At 48.1% G+C, this 25330-nt stretch overlaps 1 protein-coding gene across 1 annotated transcript in view; it reads right to left on the bottom strand.

Moving 5' to 3' along the window:
- The window catches only part of LOC114642422 (uncharacterized), a 217128-nt gene extending 204356 nt beyond the window's left edge, over window positions 1-12772 (bottom strand). Inside the window, exons 1-9 of the mRNA XM_051934827.1 lie at window positions 12449-12772; window positions 9763-10101; window positions 9361-9639; window positions 8454-8546; window positions 7090-7452; window positions 6692-7000; window positions 2159-2521; window positions 1542-1892; window positions 1115-1450 (exon numbers count right to left, since the gene is read on the bottom strand). Coding sequence (XP_051790787.1) covers window positions 1115-1450; window positions 1542-1892; window positions 2159-2521; window positions 6692-7000; window positions 7090-7452; window positions 8454-8546; window positions 9361-9639; window positions 9763-10101; window positions 12449-12500 — 2485 coding nt within the window. The 5' untranslated portion in view covers window positions 12501-12772. The remainder of the gene's footprint in view (window positions 1-1114; window positions 1451-1541; window positions 1893-2158; window positions 2522-6691; window positions 7001-7089; window positions 7453-8453; window positions 8547-9360; window positions 9640-9762; window positions 10102-12448) is intronic.
- Window positions 12773-25330: the final 12558 nt, after the last annotated feature.

Below are 25330 nucleotides of genomic sequence, written 5' to 3'. Positions count from 1 at the left end.
TTGAAGGCGGCAGCTCACACCCCCTTCGTCAGGAGCAGAGAAAGAGAGAGATAAAAACAAACAAGCAAAAATCAATACGTGCCCTTTGAGCTTTTAAGTATGCGAAGCACCGTGCAGCATGTCGCTTCAGGAAGCAGCTGCACAGAAGGTAGCAACGTGAAGATAATCTTTCAGCATTTTCAGACGAGCGTCCGTATCGTCTAGGTGTGCGAACAGCCCCCCTGCTCACACCCCCTACGTCAGGATCAGAGAAAGTCAGCGTAAGAGAGAGAAAAAAGTAAGCGAGCTTCTCAGCCATCTGCCAATAGCGTCCCTTGTATGAAATCAACTGGGCAAACCAACTGAGGAAGCATGTACCAGAAATTAAAAGACCTATTGTCCGCAGAAATCCGCGAACCAGCAAAAAATCCGCGATATATATTTAAATATGCTTACATATAAAATCCGCGATGGAGTGAAGCCGCGAAAGGCGAAGTGCGATATAGCGAGGGATCACTGTACTTTAAAAGAGATGAACTCTGACACAATTAAGTGCATCTGCTCAGCTGATAGACGAGAAAAATATCTGATGAGTGTAAAGAGCAAATAAAAGAGGAAAAAATAAGAATAGAGCAGACCGAGAGCTGGGGGGCACACGCTGAACACACACCTTTAGCACACAATGGATGGCCACACGCCTCTAACACCTGACCACTGGGAGATTCACACACAACACCAGCAGTGGGTCATCATGGTCCTGGTCTGCCCTCACTGGTTTCTCTTTTGCCCACTTTGACTTTTTTTAAAATGCCTTCACAAGTTGGTAAAGGTCAGCATCAGGCTCAGATATTACTGGTAAAGAAGGAGCTGCTCCATGGCTGGACGTGGCCTCAGTTTATCAAGTTCTACCCCTGACTTTATAAACCTGGAAACAAACCTGAGCTCATAACCATAAGATGAATGGTGCAGATTAGAGAAAGTAAAGCTACTAACTGGTGGTCTGAAATCCAACAAAGTCAAGTGTGAAGAGTGACTTGAGTGCAAACCCCTTACTGGTAGGACTGGACCTTAAACTGCGGCTCCACACGACACGTAGTGCTGACAGACAGACAGACAGACAGACAGACAGACTCACCAGGTATGTTCAGCTTCTCACTGCTCCTCTCCATGGTGCCCCTTCTCAGAGTCTCGTGTTTCACCATACAGATGTACTTCACATCCTCCAGGTCACTCAGAGATCTGGGGGTGAAGATGGCCTTAGACTGCAGCCAGTAGCTCCGTTCTCCTCTCTGAGGGTCACACTGTAAAGTCCTGATGTCTGGTCCCCTCTTTCCTGCTGTGTGGCACTGCCAGGTCACTGTGATGTCTTTAGGGTAGAAGTCCTGGATGGAGCAGCTCAGGGTGCAGTGCTGGTCGAGTCCTTTAAACTCAGTCACCTGAATGTCTGACATGACGGGTCGATTGTGCAGACCTGAGAAGACAAACACAGAAGGTGAAAGGGCAGGTCATGTGACTAAGTGAGGTCACTGGCTGGAGGTGAGGAGTCACATGACTGATCATACCAGGAATCTCTGAGCAGATCTTCTCAATCAGTTTCCCCATCAGAGCCTCGTGGTCCACTCTGCAGATGAACTCCATGTCCTCCAGGTCACTCAGGGTCTTAGGGGTGAATGTGGCCTGAGACACCAATGAGTATTTGCTACCACTCAATACAGGCCCACAATGACTCACTGCGGACTCCCACTCCTGTGTCTCTGCCTTCACAGTCTTCTGTGTTCCCTTGCGTCTCCTCATCCAGGTCACATTGATGTCTTTGGGGTAAAAGTCCGAGATGGCGCAGTTCAGGGTGCAGAGCTGACGAAACTCAGTGAAGTGAATCTGCACATCAGAGAGTTTGGGACGCCTGCTATCAGCTGGAAGAGCAGAAGACGAGATTGTGAGAAGTGGCAGAGATGGCAGCCAACACTGAGGCTTTGCTTCAGACTACAAAATAAAGGATTGAATTTGACATCACAGTCTCAGTTAGGGCAGCAGAAGACACTTTGGCATTTCTGATATTTAAAGGAATAAAATGATAAATGTAAAAACAATTCAAGACAAGAAAAAAAAACTTAAAATAAGACGTTCTGACACAGTCACCAGTCTAACTGGGACCAGCCACTGAGTAAACCAGTCTCACCTGCTAACTCCAATTTGCCAGACTTCTTCTCTTTGGTGTTCTCCATGAGGGTCCCGTGTCCCACCCTACAGATGTACGTCATCTCCTCCACTTCACTAAGACTGTCAGGAGTGAACTGCACCACAGAGGTCACCTTATACGTGTTATTCCTCCTCTCTGGGTGGCTGCTGGTCACTGTGGCTTTCCACTCAAGTGACCCTGCAGTTACAGGCTGATGTCCACCCACCGCTCGGACCCTCAGCCACGTCACTGTGAGAGCTTTGGGGAAAAACCTGGAGATGGTGCAGCTCAGGGTGCAGAGCTCACCCAGCTTAGTAAACCTGAGCATTTCAATGTCGGACAGCAGGGGGCGCCCATCAATACCTGAAAACAGAGAGGACTGGTCAGTCACTTTCAGATTCATCACAATCGATTTCAGTTTCATTGTCTGTTTCAATGTCACTACCCAAAGACACATTCAATTTGTCATCACTGCTGATGAGAGGGTCCTGCACATAATGGCCTCCTATCACCTGCAAGAGCGTGCAGCACCTGGGCTGTTGAACAACGTTTCTCACCAGACGCCATTATGTTATAATGAAGATGTGCCTACACCACTGCCAAGGTCACTCTTGGGCCTAACACTTACTTAAGACGCAGCTACACCACTGACCAAGTGACACTCATGACTGACACTGTTAGCACTTTTACAGCCCGAGTAATCCTCAGGTCTAACGCTGACGTGAGATGTGACTCTACAGTTGTCCACGTGACACTCGGGTCTAACGCTAAGGAGGTCAATACAGAAACTGAGGAACCAAAAGACTTCTCATCAGTAAAGAGACCCTTCAGCTGAATGAACCTCAGACATGGTGAGGGGTCTAAGATGTCCTCACTCTGCTGATTCTCTCTTTTGTCAGAAAGTCGTAGGCCCTTCAAGTCTGACTCTGAACAACTCCAATGAAACCATCAATCTGATTTTGTTTAAACCTTCTGCAGGTTCCCATGGCCAACACAGCTGATGATCATCCAACAGCCTGGTATGATTGATCTCTGCTGTCACCAATGTCATCCTTCATCATCTCCTCAGAGAGTCTTTGTATGAGAACACAGAAGATGAATGGAGGATCAGACAGGAAGACTAAAGTTTTAATTTAAAAGAAGAGAAGCGGAGAAAGTCCAAAGCCAAAAGAACCTCTGAACTTAAACATGAGAGAGCGGGACAAACACCAGGGAGATGTCCAGTACAGTGCAGAGCACACACACACACACACACGTCAGGCCATCTCGGCTCATGTGTTAGGGTAACGGAGGACTTGGGGGTACCAGGATGAAACTTCTAAGGATGAGATGATAAAGTGCAGCTGGAGTGTAATGAGAGCCCAAGTGAGGCGACTCCTCAGTGCAGTAAACGACTTTTGTGAAATCAAACGTACTGTGAAGGGGATTAGCGCGTCATGGCTGATACTTTGGTTTATTCTTCATGGCCTTTGTCATAACCCTAACCCTAACCACGACCTTTACTTGGTTTGGGGGTCTTCTAGATTCAGGATTCTGAATGTTCCATCACTTTCTATATTAACGCCTCATTTTAAAGCTGATTATTTATTTATTATTTATAAATATTTTGTTTTTCTTTACCTTGACCCCATTTTAGACCCCGATGAGAGCCGTTACTTTGTGTTATCCACATCTCTCGTAGCCACAGGGACATCCCAGCATTCAGCAGGAGACGCAGCGCTGATGACGTCTGAACTGGCATTGAGCTGAAAGGCCATTTAAAGAGATGCCATGATATGTGACTTTAGGACCCCACAACTCTCCTCTGCCTTCGTTCTTGTGATTTATTTTATTTCTGATCTCCTGCTGTTTGACTTTGTCCTTTCGTCTCCTGGTTTCTTGTCTTTAGGCGACTCGGTGGTCTTGATCTCGGCCTCTTTCTGACCCGCGTTTCTCTCTCTGTGCCCTCACTGATGGCGCTAATGACACATGACTTGGATTTCAGTTTGGTGTCTTCAGTCATCGACTCAGTGCTTGGTGTGAGTGAAGAGGATAACAGAAATCACAGCCTGAGCCTCAACAACCAAACATCTCAGCGGATACAGCAAGTCTTCTCATTTATCATCGTCTGTTTATTTAACGTTTGTGGAATATCAGCCAGTTAAGACGTGGAGGTCCCTAACGTTCTGCCACACTACTTACTCGTTTATTTCAAGGGGTCCTCTGTGAATAAAACACGTCCACTCTGTGTGTTTCCTGAACAACTCATTTTATAATAAAAGCCCAAATCCACTGCACTGACTCCTTTCACACTTTCCAGTTCTTCAGCCCATCGTCTTCATCTTCGTCACTTGCTCTCCGTAGTCTTCACAGTCGCCCTCCTCTGGACATCTTCTGGCTCTGCTTTGTCTTTTTCAATATGAACACCAAACCTGTACAAAGTCCTCCAGGTGAGGCCTCACTAGTGTGTTACACAGCCCTGCACTTGCACTCCACACACTGGGGGGCGCTATATAACCTGACATCCTCCTTCATCACCCCAGGTCATCTCTTTATGACTTGAGTCGTATTTCACAATCATAACCTTCATGGCTGGCCTTTCTCTGGTAAGATCTGTAGCTCATGTTGTCACTACAGTGACTTTGATGACAACGGGCCTTTCACCCTCTCAGCCCAACAAGCTAGCAGACCCCATTTCACTTCATTTCTCCAACATAACATCAAGTCCAAATCTGAGGGTCCTAAAGTCCTTCTGTTCACCACACTACTTGTCACCCCCACCAGGTGTCTGAGGTTCTCTGTGTGGTGACAAACTTTCTCATATTTGTGTCAGTTGAACCTAACAAGTTTCTGTGAGGGTCCACGTCAATGCCAGTCTGATGTCATGTGAGGCAGGGACGTCTCCAAACTGTCAAAGCTCTCAGATGTGTCAGTGTAGGACTCCAAACAGCCAGCCAGCCACTTTCAACATCATTTAGTGGAGTTTAGGGTCTCAAGGGCCAGAGACGATCCCAGTGAATGTCAGAGCCAGCCCTGAATGGGACTCCAGTCCTCAAATGGGAGACTCCTGCTGTCGGCCAAAGTCTCTGATCTGATCAGAGAAAAACAGGCAGACGTGAGGAGAACATCAAAGAGCAGAGCCAGTCAGCTGTGAGGCTGCAGCACTAACTGCTGTGCCACCTACACTCCAGTGAGGCCACTTCTTCAGTGTCTGATATCACAACTTAAATCCTAAGACACTGAAAGACAGAGAGGGACATACGAGGTAAAGACCACCTGATCCTGGTGTCCATTAGTCAACAGAATATAATCCTCAGTGTTGTGTTTGTCCCAACAGTGGCACAGTCATTGGCACAGTCATTGGCACAGCTGCCTCACAGATCCACAGTCCCAGGTTCAAATTCCTGTGTTGAGTTTCCCAGTCCTCTCCGTGTCTGCCTGCTTTTTTATCCGCCCTGGTGCTTTAATCCCCCCTCACATTCCACAGACCTGCACATTCGGTCAATCAGTGACTATAAATTGGGTCAGAGTGAGTTTGGCTGCTGTTGTGCCCACCGATGGGCTGGCATTCTGCCCTGCGTTGGTCCTCCATTACACCCTGAATAGGCCTGACCCTGTCAGCAGTCACTCAATGGAGGGTCGGCGCTCGTTTGGCTCATCGAGTCTCCACAGTTTCCTCCTCCAGATCAGACTGGACTGTGACCTCGATGGCCTGACCTCACTGTGACGTTACTTTAATGGCCACTATGGCCGCTGACCTCACATGTCACCTGACTCCCTTTTCTGCTAATTGTTTCCCCCTCAGACCCTGTGACTCCCCTGCTGATCGTTCATTTAGTGGTCACTTCACTTCTGTGTCACTTTACTTCTGTGTCACCTCACTGCTCTGTCACTTCACTGTTCTGTCACTTCACTTCTGTGTCACCTCACTACTCTGTCACCTCACTACACTGTCACTTCACTGCCCTGTCACATCACTAAACTGTCACTTCACTTGTCTGTCACCTCACTTCTCTCTCACTTCACTGCCCTGTCACATCACTGCTCTGTCACCTCACTGCTCTGTCACTTCACTACTCTGTCACTTCACTTCTGTGTCACTTCACTGCTCTGTCACTTAACTGCTCTGTCACATCACTGCTCTGTCACCTCACTGCCCTGTCACTTCACTGCTCTGTGACATCACTGCTCTGTCACTTCACTGTTCTGTCACTTCACTTGTCTGTCACCTCACTTCTGTGTCACTTCACTGCTCTGTCACCTCATTGCTCTGTCACCTCACTGCTCTGTCACTTCACTTCTGTGTCACTTTACTGCTCTGTCACCTCACTGCTCTGTCACTTCACTGCTGTGTCACCTCACTGCCTTGTCACTTCACTGTTCTGTCACTTCACTTGTCTGTCACTTCACTTCTCTGTCACCTCACTGCCCTGTCACTTCACTGCTCTGTCACCTCTACTTTGCCAACAACATTCTAAAATCCAACTTCAAAGTGAGAAACTAAAACAGAGCAGCCATGTGGTGCACTTTAAACCACTGGAGTGGTGGACTTACCTGGGGTGTCACCGGTCACCATCTTCTCCACCTTTCCCACAGATTCGTGCTCAATGACCACCGAGGCCTTGAACCCAGGCTCCTGGACCACAGACAGTGGGACAGAGCAGACACTCACTGCACTGAAGGTCCCATTGTTGTTATCTGTGATTTCTGGGGGGTTCACTGACTCTGAGGTGACTTCTCTGCCTCCCACTGACCATGTGAAGTTGATGTCTTTGGGGTGAAACTCATCAGCTCTGACCTGCAGCTTCACGTCGATGTCCGAGTCCTGAGAGACGTTCTCGATGTCTGAGAGTTGAGGACGAACTGGAGATCAGGAACAGGAGAGACAGCAGTGAGTGACAAAATGGAGTCGGGGACAGTGAGCTGGACTGGCCAAGCAGGAAGTCACTTACTGAATATGTGTGATAATGAGACAGTGCGCTCCACGCTCCTCCGGGTGAGCCGATGACGGACACGACACCTGCACACTGCCCTCTCGTGGTCAGCTCGTGTCGGTGTAAACTGCAGGGTCACGGGGGTCTCTGTCCTAAAGAAGCCTTCCTTAGGAGGGTCTGTCTTCAGATGGTAACCAGTGGGGCTATTTAGGGGCACTGAGGTGACGTCCTCACAGTCTCTCTGCTGATTGTCCAGTATGATGTGGTCATTGATAAACCACTGCTGAGTGACCAGTCCAAGTCTCCAGCCTGTGAGGGTGCACTTCACTGACCCGAGGTCACCCTGGACCAGTTTGAGGGGGACGAGTGGAGACAGGGACACTGAAACAGAGAAAAAGAGAGAGAGAGAGAGCAGGTGACAGAAGTGACTACTTGATCTGAGTGATGAGGTCAGCGTTACCCACAGGATGTCATGAAGGGGTTTACAAGGATTTTCAGCCAGTTTGGGGACTCTGCAGTGAGAACTTGGGGGGGTCTCCTCCGCCTGCCTGTCTGCCTTTACCATCACTTGTCTGGTATTTTTTCTTCTTTCCTTTCCTTTTCTTCCTCTCAGTGTCTTTTGTCTTCACTTTGCTTGAATTTCTTCATCCAAAGCTGACCACATGGTCACTTCTGCTGATGTTAAGCTGTGGTCAGTCCACGGTGGTCACTCCACATCATACACAGTGGGCACCAAAGAGGACTACAGGAGCTCAGACAGGAGTGACAATAAATGACCTTGTGGGGTCTACCAGTAGAGTAAACCAGTCCTGTGCCCCCTCCAGTCAGCATTTACCTTATATAGCGCCTTACAACCTACAACGCCTTCAGATCTTCATCACACAGTATGCAGATGGGGTTATTTTAATGAAAACCCAAATTAAAATGACTACAAATGTATGGAACTAACTAAAATAAAAACTCAACTAAAAGAAAACTGAAATTAAATTATGTATCTGACACTAAGGGCATTCACGCCAACATGGCTGTACGTGACGTTCTGTTTCTGTTTCTTTAAGTAAACTCATCACTGGCCAGCATTCCCCCTGAAGTACGTCTGTGTGCAGGGGTCCATTTTACAAAGGTGGGACAGTACAAGGGTACTCCAGCTGCCCTTCCCTGTGAGGACAATCAGGACCTGACCTGGAAAGTCCTTAGGAGTGAAAAGAACGGAGCCCACCAGGCTGATGGCCACAAGGAGCACAAAGCTAATTGGTCCTCCAAACCTGTCATCCTGATGGATCCTTAATGGATTTGTAAAAGTGCAATAGGAGCAGAGCAGGGCGCCAGGACAAGAGCTAACACTCAGCCGTCACACACTCGACTGGACACCGCAGACTCACCTGAGAAGAACCAGAAGACAGCAAGAAGGAGGAGGAGGAGGAGGATGACTGCGATCACAATGAGGGCCATCTCTCCACCAGTCAGTCCCACGTCTGTATGAAAGACAAGAAAACAAGTCAGGAGTCACAGACACGGCCATCAACTTGTCACCAGCCCATCCCGTTAAGCTTCACTGTCTCTCACCCCCTGTGACCCCCAACAACCCAAGACTTGTGGTCCCCACACTGTCGTCACTGATGTGGTGAGGTGGTGTATGACACACTTAAAACGCCAGCAGTCACGCAGGTACACCCAACACCTTAACCTCTGGTCCCATGTTACGGCCCCCCAGAATGCGCTGGGCTGTACACAACTAGAGGGCTCACTGAGCCACCCTGTAATGGTCATCACATGACACCTGTGAAGGTGACCGTCACCCCAGGGCACTTCATATGTAGAACACAACTCTGAGGACTCCGATCCTCCAAGTGAAGCTCAGCCCAGTAGGCCCTGTGGCTTTAACTCTGTGTCACCCTGAGGCTCACGTTGTCACTTATGATGACACCTGCACATGAAAGGAATGCAGCTGGAAAAGCAGATGGCCTACAGGACACCACAAACATATGGGAGGAACACGCAAACATCACACAGGCAGTGGCAGGTGGGGACTCACATCCAGGCTCAAATGTCCCCTGATGGTGACATTGTGACACGTCACCTTCTGCACTGTCCTGTGGTTTGCCCGTTCAAAGCTGGGGTGGACCTTTTTATTTTATTTTTTGATTACATCTAACAGACCACTGCCATGAATCACCCAGAGCCCCAGCTGACAACGGCTTCACCTCCCACCAGCATGTCACCCACTTCACTTGAACATGTGTCACCTGAGGCCTCAAACAGCCATCTTGTCCCCCTGACCCTACTCACACGTGATGGACCTTCTCAGCGGCTCCTTCAGCGCCTCGTGGTGCACCTCACAGGTCAGGCCGTCCCGGCTGGTCGGGGTGAAGCAGTAGACGCTCTCCGAGTTGTAGGTGCCATCAGGGTTCAATTGCGGCTCTGTGGTGTTGAATGGCATCTTTGTCACTCCGCTCATCGTCCAAATGAAGTTGATTTGTTTGGGGTAGAAGTTCTGAGCAGAGCAGGTCACACAGTGCTGAGTGAGAAGATGAACCAACTCTGGGTGCAAGACGACTTCAGGAGGAACTTGGGAGACACGGAGAAGGAGAGTTAAGTGAAACCATTGGGGGCACGAGGACTTTAAGAAGGGGATGTCTGTGGAAAGTGCTGGGAGGACATTACAGAGCCATCATGTCATTGGTCACTCACCTTGGATGGTCAGAGCCAGGCTGGCTGACCCTTTCTCACCCGCATAGTTGACTTCACACTCGTACTGCCCCTCGTCTCGCTTCACGATGGATCTCAGGAGCAGCGAGGCGTTTCCTTCTCTGAGGTTCTGCTCAAACAGAGTGGCCTCTTGTCTCGATGTGGCCTCTCCATTCTCAAACCTGGCCACCAAGAAGCCATACTGATTCCAGGTGATGGTCACTCCCTGGGTGTCTACAGGGCCCGGTGACACAGAGAAGCTACAAGGAAGCACAACATCTGTGTGCCGCAGGGCAACCACATTTGGCTGCGATGAGAAGACGCTGACTTTGGCCTGTGACCCTGAAAACACAAAGAGGGACCCCAGAGAAACGGTGAGAACAAGCAGGGTGGCTCGGTGGTGTAGGTCACTGACTGTAAAGAAAAAGGTCAGAGACCCTGATGGAAACATTGAGTGGGCTGAACCAGAATGTCCACTTAATTTGGGCCATCGGCCCCCCATCATAAACGTTCAGTTTAAAGCTGGTGGGCCTTTGAGGGGCTCTGAACACAGTTTAGTAGGTGGCACCTAACCCACCATGCTGACCGGCACAATGCCATCTCAGGTACATTGTGAATACTCCACCACCAAACCAATACCCTGGACCACCACACAAAAGCCCAGTTGAGAGACCCAAAAGTGACGGGGCAAACCAGATCTTGACGTGGTGTGAATATAAAAAATCATCTCAAGTTATGAAGCAATAAGTCAGAAAGTGCAGCAGGTCTGGAGATAGCAGCACAAACACTGAGGATGGCAGGCCTGGAAAAGCACTCTGGTGGCAGGACTTGTCACGGCCAGGGACCCACCGACACTGCAGGGGGCAGTGGTGGTGACGAGTTACAATCAGGTAAGCTGTGTCCCCAATGTCCACACTGGCACCTTGGTCATCTGACCATCATCATAATAATAATAATAATAATAATTCTGTGCATTTATATAGCACTGTTCTCACTACTGAAAGCACTCAGCAATTGCAGGTTAAGAGCAGAGTCCCTATTGGCATTTAGATAGATAGATAGATAGATAGATAGATAGATAGATAGATAGATAGATAGATAGATAGATAGATAGATAGATAGATAGATAGAGTGAAAGGTGCTATATAATAGATATATAGATATTTTATTAATCCATCCATCCATTTTCCAACACACTGAATCCGAACACAGGGTCACGGGGGTCTGCTGGAGCCAATTCCAGCCAACACAGGGCACAAGGCAGGAACCAATCCCGGGCAGGGTGCCAACCCACCGCAGGACACACACAAACACACCAAGCACAATTTAGAATCGCCAATCCACCTAACCTGCATGTTTTTGGACTGTGGGAGAAAACCGGAGCGCATGGAGGAAACCCACGCAGACACGGGCAGAACATGCAAACTCCACGCAGGGAGGACCCGGGAAGCAAACCCAGGTCCCCAGGTTTCCCAACTGTGAGGCAGCAGCGCTACCCACTGCGCCACCGTGCCGCCCTACTTTATTAATCCCAAGGGGAAATTCCCATACTCCAGCAGCAGCATACTGATAATAAAAATATTAAATTAAAGAGTGATAACAATGCAGGTATAAGAGACAATAACTTTGAATAATGTTAACGTTTACCCCGCTGGGTGGAATTGAAGAGTCTCATAGTTTGGTGGAGGAACGATCTCCTCAGTCTGTCAGTGGAGCAGGACGGTGACAGCAGTCTGTCTCTGAAGCTGCTCCTCTGTCTGGAGATGATCCTGTTTAGTGGATGCAGTGGATTCTCCATGATTGACAGGAGTCTGCTCAGCGCCTGTCACTCTGCCACAGATGTCAAACTGTCCAGCTCCATGCCAACAATAGAGCCTGCCTTCCTCACCAGTTTGTCCAGGTGTGATGCGTCCCTCTTCTTAATGCTGCCTCCCCAGCACACAAACGTCTGAAAGAACATCTGCAGCATCTTACTGCAGATGTTGAAGGACGCCAGCCTTCTAAAGAAGTATAGTCGGCTCTGTTCTTTCTTACACAGAGCATCAGTATTGGCAGTCCAGTCCAGTTTATCATCCAGCTGCACTCCCAGGTATTTATTGGTCTGCACCCTCTGCACACAGTCACCTCTGATAATTTATGGACGATCGAGAAGTTTACCCATCGGACAATAAACTTTATCAGGGTAGAGTAAAGTGCCTCATATCTGGGGCAGTAGGGACCCCCCAGTTTGGCTTATCAGTGTCACCTTAAAGAACGTCGCCCATCCCGTTTTAACTGCCGCCTCGCCTCTGCCCGCGGCTCCTTCTCATTCGCGAACTCCTTTCAGTTTCCCTCTCGTGCTTCAGCTGACGGGCCGCAGTGACATTCAGGCGACATCTTACGGAGTTCTGAGCCGGGGCTGGCGGGGCGGGGGAGGCCGTTGGATATCACTGGGATCGAACGGCGGACGTGTGATGTCATCATTGAGGGGGATTCGGGGGTCTAGGCTAAACCTCCCTGCCGTCCATGCCACCCCCAGCCGCTGTTTATTCCGGCCGATCGTGTCCCTGATACCGCTGCAGCCTGTCGTCACTTCACGAGCGCCACGCGTCCTCTAGTCCAGCGTCTTATAACCCACCCACCAACACACACAAAGCCTTTATCGTCCCTCCGACTCGGTGGTCGAGTCCACCCCGGACGGTAAACCCACCTGAAGCCCAAAGCAGAAGAAGCAGCAGCAGCGGACATTGCAGGAGAGCCATGTCGAGTCGAGCCGAGAGGAGCCCAGCGCTGGCGCTGCTAAGTGACTTTCACTTTCATTTTCAGATTAAGAAAAACAAGAAGAAGGCGTCGGCGATCCCGCCTTGGCAAAGGGGCACCGAAAGAGGGGCGGCTAAGGATCAAAAATAATCAAGTGCCACCCCTCTGTGACCTCACACGCGTGTGCGCGACATCGGGGCTACTCGAGTGCGTGACGGTGACTCGTCCTCTCCCTGCCGCCCGTGAGCCACAAGCACGAGTCACTTCTGCGGTCAAACACGTGACAGAGACCCCCGAATAAAGGACCTCTGGCCTGCCCACTCCACCTCATTCTCGGCTCCTTCTTAACTTCTGCACTGACTGAGACTTTATGGCGCCCCCTTACCGCCGGTGCCCCCCATACCCGCACACGAAGTGCAATTTGCTGCACACCTGAACCGTTTAATCCGACAGAATTCAAAGCAGAGCGCAGACCCCCGAGACCTGAATCCGTCACCTTAAATTACACTCGGGGCGCTACGGATTTGGGAATCGCGATCTTTGGTGGTCTTCACGACAGACACACATTTAATAGCGGTGGCATTTTATTTTTTATTCTTTATAGGTTGATCATGTTCAAATAAAACATACTATTTAGTCTGGACAACTCCCTGGTCATCATAAAGCAGCAGTCTAAGAAAATGTGAACAAAAATCTACAGTCAATGTCTGTATGTATGTCTGTATGTATTTATATTCCAACATTATTTCCGAACGGCTGGAGCGATTTTCATGAAACTTGGCATGTTTCTCATTGGTCGACTAAAAATACTGTAGGGAGAAATCAACCCTAACCCACCTCTTGCGATCATGTACAGTATGTATGTTATCATCCAGTTGACCCTCGGAACGACCACCAGAGGGCGAACTGGAGGTGACTGCCAGCATTCTGTATGTTTGAGCGCCACCACCGCGCCACCTGTTGCTTTTCAAATTAGAGTTGGATGATAACTGACATACAAGACCGTAAGACAAAAACATTAGTGAGTCTTCATTGTTTGTTCATTTATTTTTATTTTTAAAGTTGTGTTTTTTAAATTATATTTTTCTTAAACAATTAAAAAAAAAAAAACACTTTATTTTCTTCCCAGACAATTTGGGTATTTCAGCTAGTGCTCAATAAAAATGGGGACATTAAATAGAATATGTGTGTGTGTGTTTATACAATTACTACAGAGTTCAAATGTCCAAAATCTAACAAATCAGGAGAATTCAGTAAAGGTCAGTAGGTTTCATTTATCTGAACAAAAGCAGGGGAAGTTAGAAATCTGAAAAGATTCAACAGAAAAAGAAGCAAAGGCTACAATGGCCGTTTTGTCAACTGAAGCCCCCAGATGAACAGCCACTTCACTTACAGGACAAAAGCCCCAGTCAGCTGTGTGTGTTCAGTTGTCATTGAAATGTCCCTCCACTGCAGACTTGGACAGCTTTTAACATTCTACCAAAACAAATACTGGCCTCGCTGAACTCTTAGATGTTCTCTACAGGAGATGACTTTCCATTTTCTAATTAATAACCAAGTCACTAAATGGTGGCTTGGCTGACCGGCTGGACGGCACTCGATATTCCACAAGTTTGAAGGATTTGAGTGTAGTTTGACAGAAAAGAGGACAGAAGACCCCCTTTGCTTTGTTTTTGGACATGACGGTGATGCGAGTGAAGAGCAGCTGGGGACAGAGGGGACAGCAACTTGCAAACAGCTGAGCCCACCAGCACATGCTTGACTTTTGAAAGTGTTATTCGATGTGAAGCCCCCTCAGGTATCATCTAATGATCTGGTCAGACTGAGAGAGCATTAGGACCCTTTAAATGGAGTGCAGTGTTAAACGTCAGCTAAACACAAACGTGCACAGGGGGGACTGGTGATCACTGGGTGTGAGTGACATCCAGGAGTTTGTGAGAACCTCGTGCGACACAAGAATAAAACACAAGGCTGTTTGTGCTCCCAGGTTGAGACCCCCTGCACTACCCTGATGCCTGGCATTTCTTGTTCTTAACTGGCACTGCCACAGGTATCAGAGAGCAGCTGCAGATGGTCTACAGAGACTAGTTGACCATTTGGGACTAATGAGTCCAGTGGCCAGCTGAGGTCATATAGAACTGACCCCACAGGAACTTCAGACCTGCTGGGCATCCTCTACACAATACAAGGGCAGCTCTGCCTGTTCACACAGTGAAGCCTTTCAAGTCAATCCCAGGCCTCACCAATGTGATCCCACCACACACTCAGGTCCAGTTCAGACTGGTCATACTGGTGGTCACTTACTACCCTCTTCTTACATCTTAAAGCTGCATTCCAGGCTCCTCCTGGTCAGTATGTGGATGGTCTGCCACTTGAAGTTGGCCTCTCAAGCTTTCCAGTCTGTTATCCCTTCCCCACAACAGAGGTCTTTCATAGGGTGTCTGTTCATGGAGTATTCATGAGGGTCTCCTCATCGTTGTCCACCACGTCTGTAAGCTCCTTGTCCACACAGATATGCTGGCCATTTCTAGACCACTCCACGGCAATACTATCCCACCTGCAGAGCCACAGCACCATACGTCACCGCAGTTTCAGACCCGCAGTTGTAGACCCGCAGCTATAGACTAATTAGTATTTTTATTTTTTTCTTTTGATGGCCCATTGTTTATAGTAATAAGTGACAAAAACTAGAGCAGTTCTATATAAGGCAATTAATATATTGCATGTTTAAAATATTAGATTGGCTTAAATGTTTATTCTAAATTGGTTTAGAACAATAATGCACACATGCATAGTACATTTTAAAAAAAGTAATCACTTTTATTATTAACGTTTTACTAAACTCTAACGTGGTGTAAACATTATAATTATATTGTATAGTTCGTTTCATGAATGTAAATGAAAAACTATTTTCAATTCACACAGATCTTGATGATTTTAATTTTGTCGACATGTTAAATGGTTCCCACAGACCAGAACACAACGTAAATGTTAATAGTGTATTTCACAGAAACGATCCGCATTGTTTAGTTTAATACGACGTGATGGCAGAAACCCTCTGAACTTCAAAATGATGCGTATTATTTGGTTTCTAAACGGGTCTTTGACCCGACTTTACTTTCCGGGCTTTGCCGAGACCTGCCGAAACCTTCTAAAAGTAATTTTACAAAGTCAGTCCTGAAACGACGGAGACATCACTTCCGGGTCTGTAACTGCGGGTCTACAACCGCGGGTCTGAAACTGCGGTGATGTATGGTGCTGTGGCTCTGCAGGTGGATGCTACTCCTCCACGGTGACCATATTGAGTGCCCAGCCTGTAAGGGTGCACTGCAGGGCCCGGGGCATCAACCTTCATCAAGGGGGCAAGTGGGAAAAGACTGACCAAAAAAGAAGGAAGGAGAAGATGAGCTAAGGAGACATCTGGAGTGAAATAACAAATAAAACACGAAGAAGGGAAGGAGCTGAGCTACAAATGGAGTGAGGATGAGGAGCAGGACCAGGACCTCCTGCTGTCCACTAGATGTGATCACTGAGAGCCCAAGCCTGTCAGAATGGCGGATGAAACCCTTGTCATGTATGACTATCAGGAAAGGAGAAGTCCACTCAGCGTCAGGCTGACCTTCCTGTAACTTCAGCAGACAGATAGACCCTGGTAAGACCTGCAATGGCACTTGAAGTGACTTAGTACCAAGAGAGACCACTAGGGGGGAGTCTGGCCACAGCTGAAGATGGTGGACAAGTTGGGCCTGAATGGGAAGTTCAGAAGCGTAGTTGTAATTCAAAGCTTGGTGGTCTGTCATGAATGATGTGGTCACTGCTTGTCTCATTATGAACAGAATTCAAGAGGAGGACCAGTTAGGGTCTTAAGGGGTGGACAGTCCTGTCAATGGGACTGAGGACGGCCATTCTGTATGGACAGAGTAACAAGATGACACTCCCAATTAGCAGCCAGGAGAGGGAATTTCACATCAACTGTGGAAGAAAGTTGCTTTAATAAGGGGAGTCCATTGATCTGAAGGCCAAGGTGGTCTGGTGTCTGAACCAAAAACAGCAGCCATGTTGCTCTCACAAGGCCTGGTGCTTCCTGCTCCTTTTCCTCATTTCTTACTCTATAAAGGATGTGTACATTCCTGATGGCAGAAGAAGGGCACTTGGGTCAATGAGGGGTCTTGAGACACCTTAGCCACCCCTCGCTGCATGTTCCTCCTCATCAGGGTGAATTCAGCCTCACCCAATCAGTGTTGTTCTAATCCACTGGAAGTCCTGACCTGGGAGGACTGAAGAGGAAGGAGACGAGTCAGTCGGTGAAGAGCACTGCTGGCTGATGTGAGGATGCCTCCTTCACTCCACTGACTCAGACATAACTACCTGATCCTTGTGCTTCACTCCATTTCATTGTCTCTTTAATTTTCAAGCAGGTGACAGTGATGTTGGGTTTATGACATGGATGTCCTCGAATGCCCAGTAAGAAGAGTAGCACCGGTGGCCTTCAGCAGACCCTTAAACTCCCACACCTGGCGCCTGCACCTCTACTCCATATTTGAAAATGTGGTCCTTAAATTAAAGCCACAGGTCAGGGGGACAGCCACAGAAGGGACGGTGACAAGAGGAGCAGAGGTGGTGACCAAATAAGACATGAAAGGAGAAGAAGGCGATGAGTTCAGGTGTGAGGGTCTGCTGAATAAACAGCGAGATAACATTCAGCCCCATAATTCCTGACTGAATTAGTGACGGCAAACATTCAGACTGCACACGAGTGACACGACTGACGTGATGAACGTTCAGTGTCCACTCGTCTGGACTCCATTGCTGCTCTCGCTCTTTTTATTCATCCACACTGACACTCGGACCACACTGACCATGTCATTGAATGACTCTCAAATGGTCTGAGACCCTTGGTTTGTTCCTGCCTTGTGCCCGTTGGCTCCATGGATTTGGTCAGAATGGATGGACATGTTCACAAGTTCACAGGTTTTGGACGTTCTCATCTCAGTTAAATATTTGTAGGTGTGTGAAGGGCGCTATATAAGAATGACCTGAACTGCATTGTCCTTTTTTGTATGAAGTTCTCTCGCCGTCCCTGTCATCCTACCATTTGAAGTGCAGATTTCCACCTCATCTGATTCCTGTCGTTTCTTCTCTTCTGCGTCCCGATACTTGCAGGTGACCTCCTCATCCTGAAGCGCTCCTCTCGTTGTCCAAATGTCCACTCAAACCTGCCACTCAGTCACATCAGTGACCGTCTTGTTCTCCCCATTGTCATGTCACACAGAATGCTTTTTGATTTAGGACTGTTAGAAAATCACCAAGTTAACTGTCACCACCAGGAGACTGGACAGGCCATCAGACCAGACCTGGAGGTCAGCCTGTGGATGCTGTGAGTGCTGACCAGAAGTGAAAGGAGAACATTAACAAGGCCTGACTGCTCAGACCAAACAGCCTGTGAAGGGTTAGAGGTCATGGACTGTTTCTTCATCCACTCTGACTGGTCAGTGTGATGATGCGGGTTCTGTTCCACGCTCCCATCGGCTGCTAGGGAGCCCTTGAACCCAACACCATTGGTAATGTCACCAATGAACTAGACAGTGAAGCAATAACATTTGAGCAAGGGGATGATGGATAAAATGTGCAAAGTGCTTTTATTAAAAGACAAATCAAAACAGTGTCCACAAAGTGCAGTGATTCAAATTAAAATGCTATGCAGTTCTTTCATAAACTTCATTAAATAAATAATCCATAAAACAGTTGTGAAGTGGAGGTTAAAACCAAACAGAAAAACTCTTTTAAAAACCACGAGGTAAAATAACACAGGAAGCAACATGTTAAAACCAAAAAGCCCAGTGCTTCTTCTCTTTAGCCTGGCGGTTCCCCTGCTACGCCTATCTGGGCTGCTCTACAGGAGAGACGCTCTCATTGCAGCAGACCTTCTGACTACTCCTACTGCAACTGTCAGTCACCTTTCCGATCCTTTGCTCCGGTCGGCTCCCCCTGACAGTGACCTGGGAAATCCTCCATACGGCCAAGGCTCTCACGTTGAGGACACTATGTTCCCAAGTCCTGATTCCCACGGTCATCCGTGGAGAATCATCCACCTTCCAGTCACTCCCGTCCTTCATAAAACTCTGCGGGAGCGACAACAACTACTACGCCTGGGGTGTCGGCCTCACACCCAGGTTGCCTATTCAGCTGCTGCGAGCTTGTTCACTCACTCACTTGCACCGGCGCACTCGCCCTCTCTCCCTTCCTTACATGCTTCCTTCCTTCTGTAACCTCCGTCTTTCTTTCCTCCTTCGTCTCTCTTTTACTTCTCCCCCTTAACCGGCTCGCGCTTCTCTATATATGCAGAGAGGACATGGCAGCTGCAGCCCATTAGCCACAGGAACAATCACGGATGTGGGCAGTCTCTCACCTGTGCACTTAGATGAGAAACGCCCACACCGCAGATCGCCCTGCGGCTCGCTACAGCCACCACACACCCCCGCGCGGAGCCGCAAGCGCGGTGATTATTTATTTAAAAACAAACTGGCCTTTGCTGGAAGAGCTGTGGACCCATAACACCACAGTCAGTCACACTGAGGTCCCCCATTTCCCTTCAGATGTTCTCATGCGTGACGCATTTCCTCTTGGACATCCCAATCACATAACACACCTCACAGGTCTGTAGCATGAGTGACATTAGATGACAGCAATGCTTTTGGGGTTTCTGTCTTCAAAATCTTCTTGTTCCTTCTCTATGTGAATATCACTGATTTTGGGGAGAAGCCCTTTGCCTGGCAGACCACTTGACTGTGCCCACCAATGACACCACAGAAGGCTCTGGAAAGAGAACAAGAGTAAGAGAAAATGGAGAAGGAGGAGGTGAAGAAAAACATCACTTGTGAGCTGAGAGCAAACACCCCATCAGGACTCGGTGACTTCACATGTACTAAGTGTCATACTGTCATTCTCCAGAGGGTGGCACTGTCTGCCTGACACTCCTCATAAACTGACATTTCAGTGACATCAGGTGACTTCTGTTTAACTAGCTGACACTGGAATTTGGCCATTTAGTCCAGTACCAGATAAGAACAGACTGACCCTCCTGAAAAGCAACTCATTCACCACTTAATGACCATCCAGACCACCAAGAGGAAGGAAAGACTGACAGACCTGCTAGAAAGGGGCTAAGATATGGACACGGTTTGTGACACCAACTGTCTACTGCACCCCAAAAATATCAAATATGTTTACATCCTGGAATAGCAGGACAATCAGAGGGGCCACAGAAGCTGTGAGGTCCTGAGCCCAACACTTCACTGGACAAAACATCAACATGACAGTAACTGACAGTCACAGAGAGATTTGTGAAGTTCTTAGGGAAGATTAATGTTAGGTTTAGCAAAGTGCCGAACCAAATAAAAATAAAACTAACCATAAACCAATTCACAGACCTGATATGAAGCTCTGGAGTCTCTCACGAGGTCCATAAGTGGTAAGCCCATAGAAATTCACATTCTGTCACCACCAGTGCATTCACATTGATAAAAGGAGGGAAGGAACAGCTGGGTGTCGATGACAAACCTCAACCAAAGGATGTTTCTCCTGCTGCTGTTCTCAGAGCATCCCCTGATTGGCTGATCCAAAGATGAATGTGTCACCTCGCAGGTTCTCTCCTGTCCCTGATGGCTTTCAGGCCAAAGCTGTAGACGCTCCTTGCAATGACAGTCCCATCCTCTAGAAGCCACCTGGAAGGACTTTGACCCGATGCCAGCCTCTTTTTCTTTGATGACTTTTGGGGTGAATGGGTGCAACACAAGTCAGTTTAGCTTGAGAGCTTTGAAGGTTTGAGGCCAGCATCAAGAACACCCAAGGAGCAGCTTAAAAACAAAAGGAAAGGCAGCCAGTGACATAAAATGAAAAACTAGACAAATGAACGGCCAAGGAGTGGTCACTCAGCCTAATGGCTGACCATTGTAAAGACACTTCAAGGCAGTCATGTGACTCAGTGTGTCCATAAAGGTGACATTTTATTACCTTTCCATAAGACCGGACCATCATCACTGACTGATTTAAGATTAATGGTCACTCTTAGCTGGACAAGGTCACTCGGGTGGCTTACCTCTGACAGTCACATCAATGTCCACTTCTCGTTTTTCTCCTTCATATTCCATTTCACACCCATAATGGATGTCATCCTCCCAGAGGACATAACTGATGACCAGAGATGTATTTCCGCTCCTCACTGCCTTATCAGTCATGTTGAGCCTCCATCTTGTGTTATCTCCCCTCAATCATATGTCACTGTAGTCTGTCCATGTTTTGTCCACTTCGTCATTACCCTGCTTGGATCAAGGAGACCAGGTTTCACCCTGAAGTAGAACCTCTAACCTTGAGTGAGCCACTTGATAAGCTTGTGGTGTCCAAACGGAGAGATCAGCCTCTGTAACTAAAAACAGACAGCAGGACATCAGACAGCAGGACATTCATAGTGGACAAAGGCTACACTAGACCATGTTGCTGACCACAGGACCACAAAAACTGACCATGAGTGGACATCTCTGTACAACACAAGTAAGCCACAAGATGTCAATTTGCTGAAGGAGTTGGCCTTAATTGTGGGTGGACACTGGCCTACAGATGACCTGATCTCCATGGTTGAACACAAAATAAGAAACGTGAGGAAAATACGTGATGGACAGAATAGGACTGGTGGACACAGTGTTGGGAATGCTTGTGACAAGATGAACATCTGATGCCAACTTGAATTCAGTAAGTGCATTGGGAATGAGCAAAGCAAAGAATTCACAGATGATGGCTCATCAGTGGGGCGGACACACCATTGGCACTGTGACCATAGTAATACAGTGGCCTGGTCACCCCCAGGTGTTCATTAGGTGAGCCACAATGTACACAGGCTGACCTGTCAGTTCATCATCTGTCGGCCATCTTTAGAGCATTAGTTTGGCTGAGTTAGTAAAGTGACCATAATGCCCATTCGGCCAGCCTTAAGTGACCACAGAGACACCTTTATAAAAACACTGAGCTCACAGTATTACCTGGACCAAGTATTTAGTGGCAGGAAGGAAAGGCTGACCAATACCAGAGTGCCCCTGAAATGTACATTAGGTTGGACATTACAAGGCATTGTCCACCATGACAGACATCACATGCATGCCCATCAGTCTGCACCAGGACTCTGAAATCTCCAGACAGCTGCATGCATCCTGGCAGGGCAAAGAGTCCGGGAGAAAGTGCAACCCTTCAAAGATCTGGAGAAACTGCTAGACAAGTGGAGATGCCATAGTGACCAGATGGTCTGGGAGTATCAGAGAGTTTTAGGGTCACCAAGAAAAGATCTGAAAGGTTACAACCTAAACTAAAGATTGATGTGACACTTTACAGTAGATACGAGGATGAAATCCAGGAATTTCTACACCAGGGCATCTGTGAGGAAACAAAGGGGCAGTGCCCACCCAAAATACTAAGTGCCTGACCATGCAACAGTCAGTCTCTGAGAAGACAACCTCAAAGCTGACAGCTGTGCTGATGCTGAATCTCAAGGTTGGTTGCCCATCTCTCAGTCCAGATCTGCTGAGTGCGCTCATTCAATTCAGATTACATGAGGCAGACATCACAAGGGCCTTCTTGCAGATTCCCTTGGCAGATAAAGGGTGAGATGCTATCAGATTGTTCTGGCTAAAGACGCAGAGGATGAACTGCGTATCCTAAGAATGACTTCACTAGCATTAGGAGTCTCTCCAGGTCCATTTGTGTTAGCAGCTTCTATCAAAAAGCATCGTAAACATCCCAAAGCCCTTAAGGTGTCTGTGGGCAATTCCAGTGCAGGTTCACGTGACGTGGCAGAGGCCTGCTCTGACTGTTTGTCCAAACGCTGGCATGAACCTCTGTAAGTAACTTCACGGGCAGGACGTGAGGGGAGAAGAAGGCCTCATTGAACACTCGAAGGACTCTGAAGCCCACAGGGCGGACTGAAGGGGCTGAGTATGGAGGTCGATGAGGGGTGAGGTTGAGTTGGACCTTAAACAGTTCCTGAACGTCTCATATGCTAAAGAGAACATAAAGCTGTGTGTGTGCTGAGGTGCTCTGCTCATAAGTTTGATCAACTTGTGCTCCTCACACTTTTAAAGTTAGAGTTAAATTATTTGTGTCAAGAATTGTGGGAAAGTGGACAGAGCTGGGATGAGGAGCCACCACTGGATCTCACAAGGGAACGAAGTCAGTGGTGGGCAGAGCTGCCACATCTCAACATGGCGACCATTCCCAGGTGGTATCAAATTGAAATGCAACAATGCAGTCAATGCCACAAGCTGCACACACTTTGTGTTGCCATTGAGAGAGCATGCAGGGCAGTGGCAGAGCTGCAAGGAGAAGCTAAATGTGGAGATGCCATCCTAAATTTAGTAACCCAAGGTCTAGAGTGGCACATTTAAAGAGATGGCATTGCCATGACATGAATTGATGAGAGTCCAAGTTAGAACACAACTAGTGAAGCCCTTAAACATGGAGAGGCGTCAGCTGAGGGTGTGGAGAGACTCCACGATCACCTCGCACCGCATTAGTGCTCAGCCCAGAGCTGGAGGTCCTGTGAGACTAACAGAGTGACAGAAGAAATCCAAAGTTATGCTGGCACTGTGAGGGGAGGAACCATCAAGTTGGCGTTCTCTTTTATCGTGAAAGGTCTGGATTGTGAATTACCTTCAAACTGTGTTACTGTCTCACGAAAGACGCTATATAAGCCTTTCAGTTTCTTTTGCAATTGGTGGGCATTAAATGCTCCTAAACAATACGTCACACCTGATGTTCTCAGCCTCATCATCAGAAGTCCATACCTGATGCACTTAAAGTGTCCGTTTATCAGACTATAAGTTAAAACATCAGAGCTACCTACACACGCTTAAGAATTATGGACCTTTCCTTTCTAACATGACTAAATAAAATAGTTTCCTCACGCAGCTTCAGCCTCACCTCACGCATGAGGATTTACCTGAGAAATTCCAGAAAGGCCTCCACAGCGGTCACAGTACTGGTTAGGCCCTGACCTGCGTGTTGGACGTCATTCTGATATCCTCTGATGAGGGAGACTCCAGGGTGAGCTCAGAAAGGATTGCTAAGCGCCTGACTTGAATTTGGTTTCCTCAGAGTCGTTTGGCTTGCAGTTCTCAGATGTCTCGTTGAAGGACTAAGGCCTCCGCTCAGTCAGTCACATGAAGACCTCGGTATCAGCCCGCCATTTTGAGAGAGCGGCCATTCTGCTGAGATAAGGACTTCTGGCTGTGAACCACTGCTTGGTATCTTGAAGATCTGTTTCCCTCTCCACCGCATGTGTTGTGTCCGCTCTTTGGTGTTTTCCTCTATGGTGTCTGTCAGCATTTTCTGTTCCAAAGCCTCATCAATTTTGTTTCTTGATGTCCTCAGTTTCCCATAAGCCCTGACATCTGTCAGCTCAGGACTGACTCGTCTGTCACTTCAGTGGCTTCAGTCCATCATGGCCATCTCTCTCTTGTCAGTCTTTTGTAAACGGACTGATGTTCTGAACTTTGTGAGGTCACCAGTGCTGCTGCCTGGAGGAGCCTGTGGTGCTTTACACGAGGATACGGACCCAGCAACATCTTACAGTCCATCAGTGTCTGAATGCCAACACAACACATTAATAAATAAATTGAATGAAGACCTGCTGGGGATGGGCACAGTGTTTTAGAAAAGGGTCGAAAAAGCAGAATATCAGCTGGAGTTGGGCATGGGGTCAGGCCTTAGCAGCACATTTACACCACTGGTTGATCCTTATTTGGACCACACATGATGCCCTCCAACAAACACCAACCCATAGGGTCACCAGCTGATGGCTCTCTGCCCAATCAGCTGACCAGTTCATGGCTCAGCTCCGCTTGACTTATCTCTCTTTTGATTTATCTCTGACCTTGACGTCCATTTGCTCTTCTGGACACAGGACTGTGGTCAAGCAGCAGGCCCTGATGACGTCTCTCCCTCCGCACCAACACACTGTGCTAGACATTTGTCCCTCGTGTTCACAGTCCTTGGCTCAACGCACAGTTTTTGTCACTTTCCAAGTCTCCTCAATGATCCCAGTCACCCGACATTTCCAGTCTTCTTAATTCTAGACCAGTGGCACTGACCGCCGTCTCTCCAGTCTGTCACAGATGTTCATGGTGACCTCCTCCAGTGTGCTTGCTGTGCCCTCATGCCAGTGGAAGATGCCATTAACTGGGCTCTCCACTCCACCTCACAGCAGGTCCTTATGTCAGGACCTCACGTGTGGATTTTACTTTTCCATTTCACACAATCAGACCAGAGCTTCTCCACCTGCGACTCGGTGATATGAACTTGAGTTGTGCTGCATGCTTGTGTGACTGTGCTCAGTCCTGACCCCTGACCCCTGACCCTGAGCATGGCATCCCCTGAGGGCCGTGTTCTGTCAGCTCTCCTCTCCTCTGGTTGGCCTTTCTCTGCTCGAGTTTCTGAAGACACCACTGTGGCCAGCCTGATCACACATGAGGATGAGGTGCTGGTGGATCAGACCTCAGTACTTTGACCAAGATGGATAAGGCTGTGAACTTTAGAAGACTCCCTCCTTGTCCTGCACCACCAGTTATATCATCAAAATGGGGAAATCATTAAAACTTCTTGGCCCCACTGACCACTCGTCCATATGACCTTCAATTTCATAATTAAAAGACCACTCATCTGCATGACCTTCTATTTCATATGTTACAATCCCATGCAAGGAGTCTGCGCCTGTCCTGGCACTCCACCCTGAGTTGGATTCATAGGGTTTGAGGTGACATTCGTGTGCCCCACGATTTGTCAGGTCAGG

This window comes from Erpetoichthys calabaricus, chromosome 12 (genome assembly GCF_900747795.2).
Source record: "Erpetoichthys calabaricus chromosome 12, fErpCal1.3, whole genome shotgun sequence".
Classification (NCBI taxonomy): domain Eukaryota; kingdom Metazoa; phylum Chordata; class Cladistia; order Polypteriformes; family Polypteridae; genus Erpetoichthys; species Erpetoichthys calabaricus.
Note: the sequence above shows the minus strand (reverse complement) of the source record. Positions and strands in the feature narration are given on the sequence as shown.